Here is a 21,046-nt window from a genome sequence, read left to right as displayed (position 1 = left end):
CATATGTGTATATAGATATAGATAGGCAAGGACTCAAGGGGCTTAACAATGTTTCTATTTCCTGGGCCTTTAAAGAAAGTATTTTGATAGTTGACTAGTAAATTTACATGACAATCCTTATCCCTAACAACCAGAATGGGTGGGGAATTTTTGGCCCTCCAGATGTTGCTGAACTACAACTTTCATCAGCCCCAGCAAGCATGACCAGTGGCCAGGGATGATGGGAGTTGTAGTTCAGCAACATCTGGAGGGCTGAAAGTTCACGACACCTTGTAGATCAACAAGGTTTTTTTCCTTCCCCTTTCCCCTCCTGGGACCTTTATATATGTGGTAGGCCCATATCATTCATGTTCCTTTCTTTTAAAAAGAAATAAATCTATTTGCCTTTTAAAGTAGGAATGCGTGTTGTAAACTGAACATGAAATATCCTAAAACAAAATATCTATCTGTCTGTCTATCTATCATACTGGAGAGCAATATCATGTATTTATATGAACGACATATTCAAATTAGAAGACTAAGCCTTGAGGCTTTGGTGGGGCTTTCTGTTGTTTGATTATTAAATGTTGGATTACATTTTTGTAGGTTTGCAGTAATGAAATACATTGTGTCTGTGAGCAGTTATGGACAGGTGCAGACTGTGCTAAACGTCTCCCAGAACCAAACATTGGTGGAGGTTTGCACAACCAAGGTGAGTTGTGTGTTACATTTTTAATGAAATGATCAGAGGCTTACCAGTGATCAGAATTGAAAGCATGTGCATTAATCCGTCTGCACTATACATTCAGAGCAGTATCCTACAACTTTAAGCAGCCATGGCTTCCCCCCAAAGAATCCTGTCAATTGTAGTTTATTAAGGGTGCTGAGAGTTGTTAGGAGACCCCTATTCTCCTCACAGAGCTACCATTCCCAGAGTGTTTAACAATTGATCCCTCCTCCCGAGGAACTGGGAAGAGTTGAATCCCTTCATGCCATGGCCTGGATCCAGATGGTGATGTACATACATGCAACTACTATTTACGAAACAGAAACAATTGCATCTAATTTGTCCCACCTTGTCTTGAACACTGCTTGGTTTTTTGCTGCTCCAGGTGTCCCAGAGAGGTTGTCCCAGATTTTTAAGCCTCTAAAAAATAATTAAGCAATCCATAATTAGGATTGTATCCAGCAAACTTGGAATAAGCCCACTGAAATCAATGGACATGTCTAAGATCATTCCATTGATTTTAATGGGTCTGCTCCATTAAGATACAATCCTTAGAAAACAGAATACATTCAGATTCTTGTTTCTGTGTTTTAATCTAGGTGTCGCTAGCACAAATATTATTATAGGTGCCATTGCTGGTACGATTTTAGTGTTGGCTCTAATTTTGGGCATCACTGCATGGGGTTACAAGTAAGTAATTTATATTTATATTTTAATAAAGGTAGTATTTAACATATTGTTAAAGGGATTTTCAAACTGTAGTTCGTGGGCCACCAGGGATCCGTGACCTTCATTTTGCTGGTCCACGGAATATCTCTGGATTTGTGGTTGAAGATAAGAGATGGCACATCCATCCCATACAATATTCATATTGATTTTAATTTATTTTAATTGCTTCTTTTCTTTCTTGTATTGTATTACAATTTAAATTCCATGGAATATATATAAGAAATAAAGAAGCAATAAAAATTGCTTCAACAGGCAGAAAAATCATTAAGCGGACTGCCAAGAACCTCCATAATTTTCAAGTGATCCATGGGGTAAAAATATTTGGGAACCACTGCTATAGTATAATAAAATAAAAGTATAAACTACTTTGTCTGCTGGCAGTGTGAATTATTGAACAATGGAGGTGAAAGAGAATATTACATGGTTTCACTAATCAGAAAGGCATGATAAGGGAGGTGTAACTAATTATTCTTTTTTTTTACTCCCTTTTGACATGTTTCCAGTTGCTCTCCTCTGCAAATAGTTTACCTGGTTAGACTTGCTTTACTCAGATCCTGTATTTCAGCCTTGCCTAATCTTAGGTCCCCATATGTTGTAGTCCAAAAGCATCTGAACACCCAAGGTTGGATAATTCTGGATTGCAGCATTTGAGTAAAGCAAGTCTAGCAATGCTGACGGGATCATGGCAGTTGTACTCCAACAATATCTGGGGACCTAATATTGGGCAAGGCTGCTGTCCTTCTAAGTTTAAACTTGCCATAAAATAATATCCTTTAATGGCAACAGCCTACTGAATTGTGTTTTGACTGTAACTTTTTAATTTTCTCAATTTCTGTTTTTCATTATTTGTTGCACAACTGTTTCAGTTTGTCTATCTAAACAAAATGGATTGCAGAGTTAGAGAAGAAAAGTCGATTGAATTCTCGCAGTGATAGCCACCAGCTTGGATGGCTTTAAAAGAGGATTAGACAAATTCATGGAGGATATGGCTATCAATGGCTGCTAGCAATGATGGCCATGCTCTGCCTCCATAGTCAGAGGCGGTATGGTTCCAAATACAAATTGCTGGAAACCGCAGGAGATGAGAGTGCTCTTTGCACTCAGGTCCTGCTTGCAGGCTTCCCATGGGCATCTGGTTGGACACTGTGAAAACAGGATGCTGGACTAGATGGGCCCCTGGCCTTATTCAGCAGGCTCTTTTTATGATCTTAATTCTGCTTATGACATAAGGTAGATCTCAAAAAGTACCAGAGGAGAAAGTGCTCTCACTCCTTGAATGAAGAGAAAATGAATATGGTATTGCTCACACAACAAACTTTGGCTAGAACCCATGATTAGTGAGAAAAGCACTTAACCACGATCTTGGGTTGGATGACATGCTAAGCCAAACCTCAGCTTAGTTCAGCACAGCACGGGAGCAAAAAGGTGCTTGGAGGAGCAAAGCGGCTGTGAGTTCCTCTGTAGGAAACTGCACATTCACATGGTCTCAGCAAGCCATAATTTGCCTTACTGTGTTGTGTGAACAGGTCAGTGGGACTGTCCAGAATTTGGAGGGTGTCTTCCCTCCAAAAGGGCTTTTCAAAACTCATATTACACATTTCAGACATAGTGCTGATGCTTCATTGCATGCAATTTTCACAATATTGTGAACTATATTTGCTCTTTTCATGGCAGTGGCAAATTGCGTGGGAAAGAGAAAAAGAATTTCTTTAATATTTTATATCTTTGGGGCTGGATCCCAAAAGCGGCTTTCAGGAGCGGAAGGTGGGTCCTGATTTCTACTGCAGCCTTCCTGTCAGATCCTGTACTGTCCCTGAAAGCCCCCCAACTCACTGGAGTGTTTTTTCAGGGCTTGAAGGCCCTGCGATGGGGAGAAAGATGTGGGACTGTGTCATTCGGCAAGTGGAAATCCACTTGTAGTTCTTAGGATCCAGCTCTTAGTTTATGATGCTGAGTAGAGTGCAAAGTGGTAACTCACTCTTTTATCTCTCTTCCCTCCTTTTGTAAGAAACTATCGGAGACAGAGGTATGTGAAAAAACAGTGTGGCCACGTTGTCACAGTGTGCTTCAAATGGTGATCCCATTTTATTATTTAGTTGGGAAGAGGCAATGATATGAACTGGAATGTGGCACTCAGACTTTCCTATTCACTTCAGCTGGATGTTCTTTGTGTACATGGAGCTGTGGATTAATCCAATTTAAATGGCTCCTGTCTTTGTAGCGTTAAATGTATCTTCCATTAAAGCTTGGATTCCTGAATTCTGACATTTGGGGTGAGGGGGATCCCTAAGGCAGGCACAGAAAACCTGTGGCCCTCCAGATGGCATTGAACTATGGCTCCCATCGTCCCTAACTTTTGGCCATGTTGAGTAGGACTGATGGGAGATGGATTCCACCAACATCTGAAGGGCTGTGGGTCCTGCCCTAAAGTTTTATTTTCCATTATAGCTTTACTTTCTTAGCAGTCACAGTGCTGAACTTTATTCTCTGACCCAATTCAGTTGTGGTTAGTATATAACATTGATGTCCGAAGCATTTTCAAATTGCCTAGGTGCTAATCATTTCCATTATGAACTTGCTTGCGTTTGCCTTTTTAATTAAATTTCTGTGTTGTGTTGACATTCACTGGGTGCAATTCATATAGCCAGGTATGATCCCACTTCTGGCTGCTTCTGAGCACACTTTTTTAAAAGTCGTAGTATTTTTTTCTTTTAAAAATCTGGAACAGATATGAGGACTTCCAAATGTTGGACTACAGTTCCCATCATCTCTGACAATTGGCTATGCTGGATGGGGCTGATGGGAATTGGAGTCCAACAATATCTGGAGGGCCACAGGCTCCTCACCCCTGTTCTAGATTGAGGATCCAGAAGCATTGCCCTTAGTTTGATTTGGCTTCATGATGATGCTATGTAATGGTGTCTGAAGTTAAATCACAGTGAGGGCAATATTTCCCTATAAAATGACACCATGTAGCAGATGGTCATGTGCTCACTACTGTCACTAGAAGTACAAAACAAGTGGTGTCGAAAAAGGAAGTGGGTGGGGGACAGCTTGACAATGAAAATTCTTTTCTCTACCCCCATAGCCCCCCCATGCCTCCAAAACAGTCATGCTCACAAAGTTCTAAAACGAAACTTTGGTTCAGCTCTAAGGTTGACATTAAAGCCATGCTCTTCAAGGAAAGCCTGAAAAAGTAAATACTGTTACCACTGTTCCTCATTAATAGGCAATAATAAAAAAAACCCAGTGATGTCCAAATAAGGCCACATTCACACCATACATTTATTCCACTATTATTCCACTTTAAACAGTCATGGCTTCCTTCAAAGGATCCTGGGAAGTGTAGTTTGTGAAGGGTGCTGAGAGTTGTTAGGAGACCCCCTATTCGACTCATAGAGCTACAGTTCTTAGAGTTGTCTGGGAAGAGGGACTGGTTGTTAAACCATTCTGGAAATTGTAGCTCTCTGAGGAGAAGTCTCCTAACAACTCTCAGTGCCTTAACAAACTACACTTCCCAGGATTCTTCGGGGGAAGCCATGACTGTTGAAAGTGGAATAATAGTGGAATAAGTGTATGGTGTGAATGTGGCCTTATTTGGACATTATTGGGTTTTTTTTATTATTGCCTATTAATTACCAAGGTCATCTTTATACCAATTCTTTCAAACTATCAGGAGACAGAGAAAGGGAAAGAGTGGGTTTGGGGTGGATATAATTTAATACCTAACCCACCCTGGAGGGACTCTTAAATTGATCCAGCTTACTGCCTTCAGGCATATTAAGAAAAATGCACTCTGTAATAGATCATCTCTTAATTAAACAACCTCAAAGATTGCATTTGCTTATTACAGAGTGTAGACCTATTTTCTTCGGTAACCTCTGTCTCTTATTTTCATAATTGTGTGATAAAATATCGTAGTCTTCTTTCTTAACCTTTTCCTGTGCTATATATATGTATGTGTGTGTGTGTTTACATATATAAAATTGGTATATGCTTGTTTTCTCCCTTTGGTTTGTTTCTGACTTGAAAATGTTCATTATGCTTTAGACAAATCCCTCAGGGAGATTATGTAAAAAAGCCTGGTGAGGCCGACTCCTTTTATAGCGACATGCCGCCTGGAGTCAGCACAAACTCTGCATCTAGTTCTAAGAAGAGGTCTGCTTTTCTGTCGCATTTTCAGATTTCTACCTGTTCCATCACACATTATTCCATTAGTCAGAACCTTTCATTGTTTTGCAGCAGGTTTGATTACTTCCTTCCTTCCTTCCTTTTTGTGGTGTTGTTTTTTGTTAAAGTACCTTCCTTCAGTCTTTGATTACTGATTAGTTATATACTCTTTTTAAAAATGCAGGGAGGTGCTTATAAATCAGATGGGAACTATATTCATAATTATGTAGGGGTTTGCAGCTTGACCCGATAAGTGTAAGCCCCACTGACAGATCACCAATCTCTTTCTGTTTGGAAGTGGCTTACTTAGCTGCTTTTCAAGCTTGCTGACTCCTATTCAAGCCAAAAAAAACCCACCACTGTCATCGAAATTGTCATAAATTTCATACTATGATTGAGTAATCAAAGAAGGGGGATTTTGTACTTTTATTAACTGTTATTACATTAATGGATTAATAGAGATGTTAGAACAGAAGCACTATATTTTATCACTGGTTTGCTCTGCCTCTTTGTTCATAGTACCTTGCCTTGTCTGGCATTTCCAGCTTGCATTTCTCTCTCTCTTTACTGACCAACAAAGACCTGATTTACACAGCGACCCTTGTGGGTGACTGGCTTGTGATGCATATCCATATAGGTGCTTCACAAAGAGGGATGCTACTTTTTAAGAGTGATATTTTGGCTAAGGTTGGCAAAAGCAAGGCTGGAGTGCATGAGAAGCTACTTCGCACAAATAGCTCCCCCCCCCCAGATGTGATTGTGCCCTCATTATTGTAACCAGTCACCCATGGGGAGCAGAGATCACCGTGTTATGGGTTGGGCCATAGGTGATTCTGCTAACACCTTGGGTCTGTTAAATTTAATCCCTACCTCCAGAGTCCAAAATAGTCAATGAGAACAAATATTTCTTGTCCTATTCTGTGAAAGGAAATACATTGCAGATCTTGAGCTTTGTGCATGACTTTAGACATTGGACTGTGCATTGTTCCATTTGCTGAAAGAAGCCATATACACCATTTTAAAATAACTTGCTCATCCCAATGCATTGAATAGTTCATGAAGTTAACAAGGTCACTTTGATCTGTTGCCCTTTCTTTTTTAATGCTGAGAACTTACTGTAATCACAGAATTGCTTTTTAATAAGCATCTTAAAATGCTTTACCAAAAAACTGCCATGTAATGATACTAATAATGAACAGATGCAATTTGTGAACCTTTTAAAATAAAAAATACCATTCAAATCATTCACGATTGTGGTGGTTTTCAAATGAGATTTCCCACTCTTTCCTCATTTAAAGTTGTTTAAAGTGTATGTAGTAAATGATGCATATAAAATGCTGATGCAACTGTCTGATTAACAATAAAGGTTTTTCTACCTTGTTGAGATTCTGTTTGTTTTTACATGGCAGATGTCTATTTGAAAAATAACTTTGAGACAGTGTTCATTTCCTTGACTAAAGGTTTATGTTTGTGGAAGATTTAAATACTGGTTTTCTGACAATCATCTTCAAAGGTGCAGATCCATCTCTTGCTGAACTTCAAATACCTAAATCTAACAGAATCTTTGGAAAATTAGTTTACCAAGATTTTGTTTTCTTTAGGTTTTATCTCTGCATAACAGAGCAAATGTTTGTTCATCTTATCAAGCTGTTGTTTGACTTTTAAAATGGGTATTGCTTAAATTCCACTCTATAAGGCTGTGTGTCATTTCACTCCCCCCATACTGCCATTGATTCCTCATTTCAGTCACTTGTTTGTCCTTTATGGTATAATGCTATGAAACTCTTAACGTCTGTCTACACTAGAACATAGTTACCTGCAATGTAATGTACTTGTGTTTAAAACTGGCATACCTTGTATAATGGATGCTTAGTATCAGACAGAGAAATAGCCTTCACAAAAGGCTTAACGACAGTTGGAACAATAAGCAGGGGGGAAACGTTTTGTTGGATGCAGTCCTTTTGTATCTTTTTTTTCCATCAGAGGGCAAAAAGGATTAGCAAAAGCATACGGGGTTGGATTCAGATTAAGTTAGTTGAATTTAGGTCCCATTTATATCAATGGAACAAGCTAGTCCTTAAACAAACACCCGTTGATTTCAATGGGGAAAAGTTAACTAAATGTAAATGTACTGCCTTCAAGTCGAGTCCGACTTATGACGACCCTATGAATAGGGTTTTCATGAGGCTGAGAGGCAGTGACTGGCCCAAGGTCACCCAGTGAGCTTCATGGCTATGTGGGTTTCAAACCCTGGTCTCCCAGGTCATAGTCCAACACCTTAACCACTATGCCACACTGGCTCTGCTGTGTCCAAATCCATTCTATGACATTTTGCATTACGGATGCAGGAGAGCGGGTCCTAAGGTACAGAGGATGGTTTTATTAACAATCTATCAGGACAGATGAAATTGGGAAGAGGAGTGCGTGCATGTGCAAAACCTGGGATATAGCCAGGTTGCATAAGCCATCAAGAGGATGAGATTCATAGGCAGGTTTGAGTTCCAAATTAAACCAGAACTATCACTAGAAGCTAAAATGATGAAACTGAGGTTATCATACTTTGGACACATAATGAGAAGACATGATTCATTAGAAAAGATAATAATGCTTGGAAAAACAGAAGGAAGTAGAAAAAGAGGAAGGCCAAACAAGACATGGATTGATTCCATAAAGGAAGGCACAGACCTGAAGTTACAAGATCTGAACAGGGTGGCTCATGACAGATGCTCTTGGAGGTCACTGATTTATAGAGTTGCCATAGGTTGTAGTCGACTTGGAGGCACATAACAACAACATACTTATATTGGAAAGTTAGTCACTTCCAGCTCAGTTTTCCTCTTGGGAAACAAGGTGGGAAGAGAGAATTCAACCTTCAGAAGGAAGAAACTCTTTTTGACTTGCAAGATCCTGCCCCCCCTCCTGCTTACTTCTCTAAGTCAGCCTTCCTTAACCTGGTGCCCCCTAGATGTTTTGGAGTTCAACTCCTCCCATCCTGCGCCATTAACCGTGCTATCTGGGACTGATGGGTGTTGCAGTTCAAAACATTTAGAACTGACCAGGTTGGGGAAGGCTGGTCTAAGAAAACCCAAGTGGGAAAGGAAAAGGACTGGGCTGCTCTTCCTCTGCCAGGTGCAGAAGAAACTTGCTTTCTTCTTTTGTTCCTCGGTGACTCCTGCCACTTGTGTGCACAGCTCCCCAGAGCCAGCGATGGCCCAGCATCCAGATCTTTGCACCTCTGATGGTGTAGCCTCTCAGCTACCATTTGCTTTCATGATCCTGACCAGTTATTTGACAGTTACCCTTGCCTGGTAAATAAATGAGAGAGCCCACATAGACAGATGTTAACCATACAGGCCTCGAATCTGAAAATGGGACATGTACAAGAGAGGCCCGAGGAAACACAATTACCAGTAGGCAGATTAATGTGCCCTTGCTAGACATGTTAGACCAATGTCCAAAGTATATCAGAAGCTAAGAGATTAAGGAACAGTTGTGAAACACAAAGTGAAACTTAAATGGCTTTTTTTTTTTTACATGTACTGTTAATTTAAGCTGGCAATTTTGGTACTGTAAACAGACCTTTAGGTAATCCTAACCTTAAAAATCCATGAATGATGTCCTTATTAGAAGTTTAACCTGCCAAAACTGACAATCTCATGCAAGTCTTGCTATTTACTCTAGGTCAAACGGATTATCTCATTCATGGAGTGAAAGGATCCAAGATGCAAAGAATCTTTCAGATATCTGTCAAAATGGGCGACCAAGGAGTAACTCATGGCAAGGTGAGAATGACACTTGCATCAGCTACATTCATAACCATTGCAGAGCTGATGGTGTCCTGACTTTGTGCAGAAGCAAGGCTCTTGCACACACACTTGAGGAACTAAAATTATTCAGCGGTATTGGAGCAGATAGGAATTTTAAAGATGCAGCTTAAACTCTGTCTCACAAATAACTAAACACACGGGAAACTAGTATACTCCATTATAAGCCAGTGTGGTGTAGCTCTTAGAATGTTGGACAAAGACCTAGGAGACCAGGGGTGGAATCCCCGCTAAGCCACAAAACTCACTAGATGACCTTTGGCCAGTCACAGCCTCTCAGTATAACCAGCCAGCTAGATGGGTGACTAATACATTCAATAAATAAATAAAACCTACCTCACAGGTTGTTGTGGGGATTAGGTGAGGAGGAGGAGAATCATGTACATCACCTTGAGCTCCTTGGAGAAAGGTGGGATATAACTGCAGTAAATAAATGAAATAAATCTAACTATGAATTCAGCCACAGTGGTGTACTTGACTAGGATTTACCAGCAATCTAATTCAAAACCTTCCTATTCTCTGAAGCATTTTAAGTTATACTGATTTAATTTTAAAAATGTTTACTGTGTTGGATTGTTGCTTGTATTTTTGTATTGTTTTGTTATTTATTGTATTTTTATGTTGTTTTATGTTCACCGCCCAGAGAGCTATTGCTAGTCGGGCGGTATATAAATTTAATAAATAAATAAATAAAAAATATAGCCTCACTAGGAAACATACAGCACTCTTGGAATACAAAGGGAGAGAATAATAGAGAATTTGTCTGTTTCCTGATCTCTTTCCACTCTCTTCTCCCCGATAAAGTAATGTAGGACCATGAGCCGAAATCCTGTACCCCCCATCCCCACCTTCACAGGAAGTATAACTGGATTTTCCCCAGCTTTTGTGTGTGTGCATGTGTGTAAATTTAATTTGAGGATGAGTATCCCAGTTCAGGTCAGGCCCAAGCTGGCCAGGATCCACAGCAAAGCCCTTCAGAAGCTCAGGGACTAGGCACACAGCGAGCTGTTCAGGTAAAGGCAAGAGGCAGTCCATGGTCATGAAGGCAGTAGTTCAGACAAAGTACAAAGCTGGTGGAAAGACACTGTTTCAGTAGCTCTCCCACCGTGCACCAAGTCTTTTAAGCCATCGCTGCCAGAACCCCACCCATAGCTCAGCTGCAGCCCCTTAGAGGTTTTTGCAGAAAGTCTTCCTTGTGAGTAATCCTTGACTCATGAGAAGGCCTCCTCCGCAACCAAACACAATGTCTCTCTCATCTGTCCCAGGGCAGGCTGAATAAAATCCTATTTCAAATGTCTTGGTGCAAGAGAAAGGTCTTCAGCTGGTTCAAAGAGATGGAGAACACAGGTGCAAGCTGAACTTCAAGGGGGAGAGCGTTTCAGAGGTAGGGTGCCACTGCTGAGAAGGCGCTGTAGCAGGACGCAGCTCTTCTGGCCTCCATTGAGAGACAGCGTTACCAGAAGTGCCTCTTCAGCTGATCTCAAAGTCCCAGCAAGGCATAAGTACTCAGTTTTAGGATACGTGATAAAAGAACCAGTCCATGTCCACCTGGGGGCAAATACAATTCCTGGTTATAGATACTTTGTTCCTAAGGCAAAGACAGGCAGGATACAAAGGTATATGGACCAAGACCAACCATCTCTCAGAAATTGCCGTAGCTCAGGGGTAGGGAACCTCTGACCTGTGGGCCAAACTGACCTATGGATCCACCCGAGGCAGTTGTCCCCAAGCCACACCTATCTGCCCCACAACTGTTCTCATTGATGATGTCAGGTGTGGGTCAGGTAGAGATAAGTCTGCCAGTATATAATCAGGAGCCTAAAAGTATGCTTCTGATTGCATTGGCAAGGGGAAAGCAGGGGAACTGTAGGGAAATCCCTCGCACACCCAGTGCCTGGAGAAAGTAGGCTTTGGCTCTGCTGCCCATCAGCTGATCGGTGATGAAGCTGACACCTGCTGGATTGGGTGCGCATGGTACTTTGGAGTCCCAGCTTCAGACTTCAAAGCACCAATCAATTGCTCTCATTGTGACATAAGATGGACAGTCCACCTGTCACATTTGGCCTGCAAGGCTAGATTGTGATAAGGATCTTACCCGTGGAGCCAAAAGGTCCACCCCCCCGCTGTAGCTGTTCAAATTTAAATTACATGCCCATATCTACATCTTGATCTGGCATAGACATAACACTGGCTCCCTTAACCGTGATATCAGCTATCCAAGGTTTCAGAGGGCTCTTCTCCCCCCCCCTCACCTAGAAAGTTTTGCATGTAAAACATATGCTCTACTACTAAGTGACAGCCAAAGCACAGATGCCATAGGCCAGTGGTGGAGCACATGCTTTGCACGCACAAAGTCTCAGGTTCAGTCCCTGACATCTCCAGGTAGGGCAGGTCAGTAGTATGACACCTACAGGTGGGTTGGGAAGAAAGAGAGAATAAAAATTGATGCAGCTGATTTTGAATGCTACTTTCCTCAGTTCCAAAGTATTGTTTTTCATTATCTTACCTTTTTGGTCTTGTTTCAGGTAATATAGGAGGCAACAGGAAGAAAGTCAAAGGGAAAAGATTTCGGCCACGGTCGAATTCAACTGAGTAAGTTTGACCTTCTAGTTGGGGGCAAAGAAACCCAGAAAAACTGTCTTAACTAATTCTGTGTCAGTTCCTTCCTGCTACTAAGTCACTGAACTGGACGATGGTATCCTGATAGGAAGTACTGGTTGGGAAATGGTAGATTTTACTTGAACTCTGTGTTTTAAAATGTTTTTAAAATTCGCCCATCTTTCCCACCTAGGCTTCTTCACAGCAACACTGTCCAGTGGTAACTGTCTCCTCATTACCTTCAGAGGATTTATGTCTGTTATTCAGCTTCGGAGGGCAGGAGGAGTTCAGTAAGAAAACGGGGGGGGGCTCTCCTTTGTGCTGTTTCACCAAAGGAAATCCCCCTTCCCCAATCTGCTATTTGCCTCTGAAGATGCCGTTTGTTGCAACATCACCTTTGCAAAGATTAGGGAAGTGCCTTCAGGGAGGGGTGGGGTTGTTGGCAGAACTGTCAGAGGAAAGGGTTAAACACCCACTTGTCCTGCACGGTGGCCCCAGTTCAGATTTTCACCCTCCCCCTGCCCCATGTCTAATATTTTAAAAGGAAAAAATAACAACACAAGAAACAATGATCTGTTTTACAGCACATATAGTTTGGCCCTAAGAAGTGCTTCTAGAATGTTAGACGTATTCCCCTTAGCAGGATGGGCAGTAAAACTGACTTGCCCATTACATTCTAATATCTCCTATTAAAACATGTGCCACTATTTATATTTTTTCTGAATTAATCCCACCCTATAGCAACAACAACAAGGCTCTTGAGTGGCTGGAATGATAAGAAGTCCTAGATCTCGGGCTTATAACTTAAAAAACATGGTACAAAAGGAAAAATAGGGGAGCGCGGAGAAAGAAAAACAACGACCTCAGGCAGTAGTTTTGAGTTACAGAAGACTTTATCCAGTTAAGTCAGAGGTTCCTAAACTGTGGTCCGTGGACCACCAGTGGTCCGCGAGTTTCATTCAGGTGCTCCCCGGCATGCCCACAGATTCATATTGGTTTTTAATTGTGTTTTTATTGCTGCTTTTATTTCTTATATTGTGTTTTAGCACCATTTGAATTCTGTGAAATGTAAATTGTAACACAATAAAATACAGTATAAAAAATAAAAGAAGCAACACAAATACAATTAGAAATCCATACAGCATCTAGCACAGTGTATTACAATTGCTGCAATAGCAGAAAAAACATTAAGTGGTCCACCACAACCATCCACAATTTTCAAGTGGTCCATGGGGGGGAAAGTTTGAGAACCACTGAACTAAGTTGTACTCTGAGTAGACCCACTAGAATGAATAGAACTAAGTTAGTAATGTCCATTAATTTCAGTTGCCCTACTCTGAATAAGACAAAAGGTTGGATGCAACCCAGAGTTGTTGTAATGACCAGCGGGAATAGAAAGAGTTCAAAGGGAGGAGAAACCAAAAGTTGCTGGTCTTTCAGCAGAGACAATGGACTGGCCTCTCAATCCTGTTTCTCCCTCTCCTACAGCCTGCTGATACACAACAGTTGATGGAAGGGCCTGATAAACTGTAGTTGGACACCAGCTCAAAATCCTATTTGCTCTGATCCAGTAGATCCAGGTGCATACAGAGCTACCCCAGTGCACATGTAGGGTTGCCAGGCTCAGGGCCTGAGAATGATTCTGTATCTTTAAGAGAAGAGAAAATTCAGCCAAGTGCAGGTTTTCTTGCAACTCTGTAATGGGAAAAACCACAAGGTGAAATTCTCCCTTCCCCCTGCACAACTTTTAAAGATACAGAAGACCTCTTGGAGGCTGAGCATGTTACCCTCCAGAAGTTGTTAGACTCCAACTCCCAGTAGCTCCAGCCAACATGACCCATGGTTAGGGATAATGGGGGCTGTAGTCCAGCAACATCTAGAGGTACCTCATTAATTGTTCATGACTTACATGTTTCATAAAAGGTGTTTGATAAATATACAGCAAACTCTTATCTCTTACCCTGACATCTGTTATCTGGAAGTTTCTTCATTCTGGATACGCTTTGTCTCCCATTAGATATACATCTTAATAAATTATTTTGAATAATATTGGACAGCCATTCTTATTCCACAAGATATCAGGAGCGCTGGAAGGCTTTTTCTAGGAAGCAGATATGCCTCTCTCTGTGTTAATTTGCTGTCAATTTTCATATCACTTTCAATAATATGCTGTACTCGATTTACTAAAATAATTCACACTGTGCAATTCACATTGTGCAGTGTCATCAATATGTGCAGAAACTGAGCATTTGAGTGTACTGTTTGTACAAACTAGCCACACGTGGGCATGTATACTTCATGTGCACATGTGGTTGCCACAGCCTGCCAAATAGTGTGATCTGGATGCACATGACACCCAAAATGAGCCAAACAAGAAGTTGCTGTCAATGTCTGAAGAACTGGTATCTCTCTGCAATACACTGTCACATTTGTGGTGAAATGTTAACCACATGGATATGACAACCACTTCCCAGTGCTACCGATTTAATGAAGCAAACTGTTCTTGTCAGCAGTGAAAACACCTCCTCATCCCTTTGGAGGATTTTATTAAATATCTGTTGGTAATGCATAGGTTTTTTGCTGTGTTTCTCCCAAAGATCACAAAGTAGATCAAGCCGTCATTTTGCTTGCATTATATTACATTAGTGGAGCCAAAGAGAATTTCAGTAGGTGACAAACGGTTTCTGTGGAACTAATTTCTTTTGCCAGTTTTAAACTGACCCAATAAAATGTATTTTATTCCATATTGTTGCAAAGATAAGACATTCATGTTCCAGTGTTTTCGGCAAACTTTAATGGGAGTAGTTTACACAGAATAACAATGTTGACCATGAAAACCAAGACTTTGACGGTTGGCATAGGAGCATATGTTAAAGCATGTCACAGTGAATTACATTCCCAGGTAGCCATTCGGGCTTTCTTTGTTAATGTGTACTAACTTTGCCTCTATTATGTGTGCATCTTCCTCATTGTTATAAATGACATAAACTTTGGCTTAGATTTTTTCCCCCTATTATATATTGTGTTTTTGCAGCAGGGTATCCCATGCTTCTGAGCCTGGGCTTTCCCACACCAACCAAATCCTGCCCCAGGGCATATGCCAAGGGGGTTCTCACCACCCCCAGGCAGGGAATCGGGATCACAGGTCAGTTCTAACTGCCCTTCCATTTGGGGCAGCTATTCTTTTTTTATCCCATTAAAAATTTCTTTCCAAAAATTTCACTGTGGCAAAAACACCCCGCCTTTGATTGCTTGGAGGTTCTCCTGCTGATGGCAGCGCTAGCTAAGCCCTCTTTCTCGCTGGCCTGATATGTGCAATTTTTCCCACTCTTATACAACCTGGAACTTTTGCATTGTTGCATGTTGTACTGCAAGCCAAATCATACCACTGGTTTAGTTTTATGGGCTTAAGAACTTATTTTTTGTTTTAAGCAAAGTTTTACCATTTGATCTGATGGGCTATAATATATCAATGATGACTGATGCACAGATATCCCACCAAGATTACTCTTTCTCTCCTGCTTTAATTCTGCATCCTGGCATAATGTTGAAACTACAGTTTCAGGTTGATAAGAAATAATAGAAGCAGAATTGTATGTAATTGGTACTAAAAAGCTTCAAAACTCTCCTTGTTCAACAGTTGCATGCTTTGTTGCCATGATAACTTTCTCTTTTCTCATTATAAAAGTCCAGATCAGGAGTGCTTCATGGTTACCAAATGGGCCTTTACAATAAAAAGTGTAGGTTAAACGTTTGTCTGTTGTTCTCACATGAGCCCACTAAAACGACAAGATATGAATTAGTGCACAATGTCCTACCCATGAGCGCATGGCTTTGCTAGCAATTTGTCTTGTGGCCATGCTTTGAACTTTTACTTTTTAATTAGGAACTGAGATGGAAAACATAAAGCACTCCTACTTTTTTACTCGCTGTTAAATAGACTAATTAGAAGCAATTCTGGCTGACAGAGAATTGAAGCTATGCCTGTGCTTATGTGGGGGATTTATGCAGCTTAAACAGAATCATGGAAATAACATTTGATTATTGGGTTTAATAAATTCACTGTGATTTTTGTTTATATTAGAGGTACAGACTCCATTCAACACAAGCTAAAAACGGTTTGTCCAAAACATTGCTACCTAGTGGCATAGTAGAATGCAAGAGTGGTGTGGATTTGTGAGATGCATATAGATAAGCAGAGACTACAGATTTGTTGGGGTGGGGATGAGAGAAAGAGGAAGTTAGTTTTTTTTCTGGCCTTGCTTTTGGAACCCTGCTAAGATTTCACTGACAGTAGCAGTTATCCCTTGCCATTTTTCCACAACTGTGAAAGACCTGCAAGGTAGCTTGTTATAAAACAAATTCTGAGATTCTCCAGAGTCAGATTACATGCTGCAATTTAATGTGCTGTAATTTGCAACAATAGCAAAGCTATGGGGTCCTTGGCTGTGTGTCAGCCACCGATGCATGTAAAAGTAATTTATGAAGGATATTTATTGCGTATAATTAATATCTCATTTTTCCTCCAAGGAGCCCAAAGTTCCCTGCCTATTTTATTCTAACAACAGGTCTGTGAGGTAGGTTAGGCTGAGAGACAATGACTGACCCAAGGGCACCCAGTGAGCTTCATAGCTGAGTGCGGATTTGAGCCTAGCTCCCTCCGGTCCTAGTCCAGCACTCTAACCACTATATCATATTGGCTTTACCAGTTTGTTGTTGCAGTTCATTGACTTTTTAAATGGCTGACCTTTCCATAAACAATATTCATATAGCAGTAGTAAATTTTACCAAGCAAGGATTCATATCAACTGTACTGGGAAAGAGGATTAAAGTTTTCATTACAATTGAATAAAATTTCCATTAATAAACAATGGTTGTTAGGTCATTCTAGGTATTTTAACCCTGTGGGTAACGTCATGCATGTGGTGGTGACCATGACTGGGCTTTAGCAAGGGGTGGACAGATCATGCACATTGGCCAAAGGTTGTTTTCAATCCGGCCAAAGGTTGTATTTAATCTGCATCTGCGATTGCCTAGCTTATAATAATCATTTGTATAGTGCAGTGTAAGTGAGCTCATGAACTCAGTCTTTGTGCCACAAAGAAAAACTAGTCTAAAGTGCAAGCCTGTACATGTTTACTCAGAGATAAGTCCCATTCAGTTCAGCGGGGATTACTCCCAAACACATGTGCATAGGATTATAGCCTGAGCTGGTCCATCCAGTGGATCGTTAGCACATGGCAGCTGTTTGCATGTGCAGCAGCTCAACTGCACAAAATAATCTGTTTCTTCATATTGTCACAAACATCTCTTCCATGTATTGTCAGTCATATGAGGAAGGTCTCATGTGCGGATATGCAGCTTGCTATGTGGTGCAACATAAAGTGGCTTCTTGTGTGGCAGCCAAAATATGTGTCCCAGATGAAGAGCCAACATTTGACTACAAGTCAGTACCATTTCCTACCAGTTACTGTGGAGGTGGCTTATCTACAACCGTGGAAGTGAAAGAGGCCAAAAGGCCACAACAGTCAACCCCTGCTGAAAAACAGTGACCATCTACTAGCTAGCCAGGGGAGCGTTATATTTATGTATAAGTACTCTTGACCTTATGGTGCAAGACAGTCAATGTTCCTTATTTCATTTCATTGTATAAGTTAGGCACTGAGACAAAGTGACATGTGTAAAGCTTTCAAAAGGTGCTTATAAGAGGTTGAAGAAGTCCTCGGTTTGGAAGGACAGTTGCTGGCAGTATCTGTATCTTTCCCACTGGGGAGATGTGGTGCTTCAAAGTCTGTTTACATCCACACCAAGATCTGGAGATTAAAGAGATGGGTAGATCTCTCTTGGGTCTCTCTCCCTCTCTCTCCCCCCCTCCCCCTCCATTAATTTCCAAGGGAATTCATTGTGAACCATGTGGCTCAGATTTTCTTCACCCAACATTCACACAGATTTATTTAAGACAATTCTTGGCATTTGGGAGGGTATAAAACAGCCTTAATTGAGTTTGTGCTGTGTGTTGTCAGATGTATCTTTACTCTTCTGCTTTCTCTGTTCCTTCCATTGCTTTTTGCAGGTATTTAAACCCATGGTTCAAAAGAGAATATAATGTAGCTAAGTGGGTAGAAGATGTGAATAAAAACACTGAAGGACCCTGCTTTAGGTATTTTGTAAATTAATTCTCTATCATCTTTTAAGAGCAGTTCCAGCATTTTCCAGATATGATGGGACCTCCTTATCTTGTATCTTCCAATACAAGTGATTTATTGTAGGTGCCAAGGACCCTTTGTTCATTTGCTGCCTTCTGGTGTCTTTTTTGGGCTTCACTGTGCAATTGCATTTTTTTTCTGACTGTTTTAATGAAGCCATTTGACAAGGATGTTCATAGTGCATGTATTTCTCATCACCATCTCTAGCTTTTAGTAGCTTCCTCTTCATTTGATGGCAAGTAGCGTTTTGTGGGCATGATCTATGTCTACCACTAATCAAGTCGCTAGAAATTCAGTATATTGAAGCTAGTAGCTTTATAATACACTTAAGATGCAATCCTATACCCCCTTACCAGGAATAGGTTTCACTGAAATCAATTGGATTTACTTCTCAATAGCCATGTATAGGATTGTGCTATTTGTGCCTATGTAATGTCTTTACAGAAGATTGCAGCAAGTGTTAACTTTGGTGATAAAATGAGCACAAATTCATTTGAGTTTCATAATTTAACAAATGGGAAGCATGCAAGTATATTCTCAGAGCATATACCTAGCTTATTGCTTAGAAGTCAGAGATATGCTGGAAAAAAATAATTGCTCTTCATGGCAAGAGAATAAAGATGTATTTTATGAATATTCAGTTAAGTTGAGCTTTCTTTGTTTTGGCCATTGGCCGTAATGCAAACTAACAGATCACGCTAAGCCTGCAATCCAATACACACTTACCTGGGAGTAAGTCCCATGGAACCCAATGAAACTTACTTCTGAGTAGACATGTATTTGAACAAAAACCATACAATAAAACCATACAATAAAAACTAATTGTTAAAACATACAGCAAACATACAAAAACCTGTTAATAAAACAATAACAAGAAAATAATATAACAAAAATGAAATCATTAAATACCATAAGAGTGCATATTATATGTTGTTAACAATGCAGTCCTATACATACCTACTCAGAGATAAGCCCTGTTGAGTTCAATGTGACTTACTCCCAGGTAAGTGTTGTTTCAGCCTAAAAGTATTTCACTAGTTCTGCCCTTTGTCAAGTAGCAACACAAATGTCCAAATTGCACTGACTATATGTTAATCAGAAAAGTTTCGCCAGTAGAGCAAAGGTGGCCACTATTCAGTTAATCATTTTTGCTGGCCAATATATTTTCTATTTTCTGTTGCTTTGACCACTATTTGCAATATTTTTTTAATAACTGAAGGAGAAACCTACCTTTCTCCCTGAAATTAAGACAGAAGAGTAGATAATATGGAATATTTTCAGTTGTTTCCTCCCTACAACTGAAAGGAACATTCCCATAGAGGGCACATCTAAGAGTGTGGAGGGCATTAGTTGCAGTCTCAGCAAATGAAGGATAGTACAAATTAGGGAAGTAAAATAACTCATTTTTTCAAACTATGGTGGGGTTTTATCAGTGCATACTGTGCTCCACTCTTAACATTTGTCAATAAGGATGCATCCCTCTGCACAAAAGTACCTCTGAGATGCTATTTAAATACCAATTTGGCAGCCATCAACTATAATCCATTAAAATAATATGAAGGCAAACCATGTAACTGGATCAAGATGGCATGGGGGGGGCAAGTCATTGATTTAAAAAATTTAAACTGAATTTGCTCACACCTCTAGGAGCCTGTCTTCTGTCTATGAAGTCATTTAAGCCAACAATTAAATAACACAAGGAGACTGAAAGCATTCCTGTTAGTCTGTGGGTTCTGATGAGAACAATGTGCAAAGACTCCTAAAATGAATTTAAAACTTTTATTATTATTTTTAAAATAGTGTCTTTTCTCCAGACAAATGCTGTATCTCAATTCCATATGATATCTATGAATTCAGCTCTATTTTCAAAACTTTTAATATTGGTGCAATTAGCCTGCTCCATGGGCCTGTTACAATTTACTATGCAAGAAACCAACTGTTCCACCATTAATCTATTTAATCTCCTTTTATTTTATTTTTCCAGCTGCCTTTGCTGGAGATCATGGACTTATCACAACAATGCTTTAACTGGCTCAGTTGTATAAACTTTGAGGCTCGGCGTATAAGCTTTCAGGTTCACTAGCCAAATACAACATTGTCATAAGCCCTGTTCAGCTGATATTTGCACAAAGGGGACACATAAATAAAGATGGGACTGTGGGGCTGCATCTTCTGGCCTCCCATGTGTTTAGGGCAAATGTCTGTACTGCTTGTGTGGGCTTCCCAGCCGATATACAACCCTGAGCAATCAGGATTCTAAATTGCATGGGGAGCCTACATGAGTTCAGCAGGCTTCCCATTGCAGACATTTGCCCTGCACACGTGGGAAGACGAAAGCAGCCGTGGGGAAATGGGTGTGGGGCTAAAGGCAGGGCTCTCTAGGAACACAGGAAGCTGCCTTATACCAAGTCAGACCCTTGATCCATCTAGCTCAGTATTGTCTATGCTGACTGGCAGTGACTTTCCAGACTTTTCGGGCAGGGAATCTTTCCCAGCCCTACCTGGGGATGCTGGAGATTGAACCTGGGACCTTCTGTGTGCATAGCAGATGTTCTGCCACTGAGCTATGGCCCTTCCTCTAGCCACTTTGTACTCACGTTGCCCCTTCACACAAGTCACAACTGAATAGGGCTCAGTCATATTCCAAAGACTTTAATGGCAAAAGTGACCTGGTGCAGGTTACAGGTAGGATGGTGAGTGTAAGACAGGAAAACCATGTCACCTCAACAACGGACATTTACAGATGTTCATGGCTGATGTTAGGTGAACAAAACCCATCTTCATTAAATTCAGAAACTAGACAAAAATAGGGA

The 21,046-nt window shown here is 40.6% G+C and overlaps 1 protein-coding gene across 5 annotated transcripts in view; it reads left to right on the top strand.

The window, feature by feature from the left end:
* The window catches only part of ADAM22 (ADAM metallopeptidase domain 22), a 181,234-nt gene that overhangs the window by 140,088 nt on the left and 20,100 nt on the right, over nt 1-21,046 (top strand). For 4 of the 5 annotated variants that reach the window (XM_061585708.1, XM_061585709.1, XM_061585707.1 and 1 more), the window contains 4 exons: nt 586-691; nt 1,306-1,396; nt 9,287-9,387; nt 11,955-12,021. In XM_061585708.1, coding sequence (XP_061441692.1) covers nt 586-691; nt 1,306-1,396; nt 9,287-9,387; nt 11,955-12,021 — 365 coding nt within the window. Of the gene's footprint in view, nt 1-585; nt 692-1,305; nt 1,397-3,443; nt 3,462-5,485; nt 5,681-9,286; nt 9,388-11,954; nt 12,022-18,100; nt 18,188-21,046 lie in introns of all 5 variants that reach the window. The other variant, XM_061585711.1, reaches the window with a different exon arrangement.

This window comes from Rhineura floridana, chromosome 10 (genome assembly GCF_030035675.1).
Source record: "Rhineura floridana isolate rRhiFlo1 chromosome 10, rRhiFlo1.hap2, whole genome shotgun sequence".
Taxonomy (NCBI): domain Eukaryota; kingdom Metazoa; phylum Chordata; class Lepidosauria; order Squamata; family Rhineuridae; genus Rhineura; species Rhineura floridana.
Note: the sequence above shows the minus strand (reverse complement) of the source record. Positions and strands in the feature narration are given on the sequence as shown.